The sequence below is a fragment of the Poecilia latipinna genome, unplaced genomic scaffold (assembly GCF_001443285.1).
Source record: "Poecilia latipinna isolate Pla-1442-1.1 unplaced genomic scaffold, P_latipinna-1.0 Scaffold1306, whole genome shotgun sequence".
Lineage (NCBI taxonomy): Eukaryota > Metazoa > Chordata > Actinopteri > Cyprinodontiformes > Poeciliidae > Poecilia > Poecilia latipinna.
The window spans coordinates 431583-432687 of record NW_015113922.1 but is presented as its reverse complement, the minus strand read 5'-3'; the positions used below and the strand labels follow the sequence as shown (position 1 = coordinate 432687).

General features: G+C 41.1%; 1 protein-coding gene across 2 annotated transcripts in view; it reads left to right on the top strand.

Moving 5' to 3' along the window:
- The first annotated feature begins 24 nt into the window (after nucleotides 1–24).
- LOC106961488 (double-stranded RNA-specific editase 1-like) overlaps nucleotides 25–1105 on the top strand; it is an 11117-nt gene continuing 10036 nt past the window's right edge. For both annotated transcript variants that reach the window (XM_015055252.1, XM_015055251.1), the window contains exons 1-2: nucleotides 25–605; nucleotides 802–970. In XM_015055252.1, coding sequence (XP_014910738.1) covers nucleotides 596–605; nucleotides 802–970 — 179 coding nt within the window. In that variant the 5' untranslated portion in view covers nucleotides 25–595. The remainder of the gene's footprint in view (nucleotides 606–801; nucleotides 971–1105) is intronic.

Here is a 1105-nt window from a genome sequence, read left to right as displayed (position 1 = left end):
ACATAGTGGTTATGTTACAGTTTTATTCTAAAAAGGTTTTTGTTGTGACCAGTTTGACAAAATATGATTAAAGGTGACTTCAGGAGAGACAAGTTCAATTCTTTGAGAGTCTATTTACACATAAACTGATCCATACCTGTAATCCCTGCACACTGATAACAGAGTTGTTATCTTAATTAGTATCAGCACCATGGCTGAGTGCTATTCAAACTCTGTTCTTCATCAAGCTGCCTCAGATCGTCAGCGAGTGCAGCAGCTCTCAGAGCGCTTCGAGTGGAGAACCTGAGGGGTTCTTTGCTCTCTGCCTGTCATTTACACCAGCAAAAAAAAAGTGCAGAAGAACTTTCATAGCTTTTTACCTCTTTTTAGTGTGTTGTCTATTGCTATTTCAAAATGGACATTACTTATAATGAGATGCAGGTGCTTAGCAGGAGCCTTTCTTTCAGACTGTTTCTGGAAGCTTTGTGTCTTATTGTTTTGCTTGCTTTAGGTCCTGGCTGACGCCGTCTCTCGTTTGGTTGTCGAAAAGTTCAGTGAACTAACTGATAACTTCACATCTCCACATGCTCGAAGGAAAGTCTTGGCAGGTGTTGTCATGACAGCAGGTATTTTCTAATTTTCTTTTTTTTTCACAGAGTTATACAGCTAACCCATTTTGGAGGATTTTTGATTAAATTTGTGTTCCTTATTAAAGTACTCTGTCCTTTACTAGGCACTCTGTCAAGAATAAAGAAAATGTAAAAAGTAAATGTGGAGAACTTATGTACGTTGTTATCTGAGATTTGGATTTTCCCCACCCAGGTTCAGATGTAAAGGAGGCACAGGTTGTCTGTGTATCCACAGGGACAAAGTGCATCAATGGTGAATACATGAGCGACAGAGGACTAGCCCTGAATGACTGCCATGCTGAAATTATAGCTCGGCGCTCTCTCATCAGGTTCCTGTACTCCCAACTGGAACACTTTCTCAGGTGATTTTTGCTGAGTTGAAGAAAAAGAAAAAAAAATAAATTATGACCAATACCCCCACTCAGGGGCGCCGCCTGGAATCTTGGGCCCCCTGACAAAAAATTTGATTGGGCCCCCCCTGTGGAGCTGCTGTTACA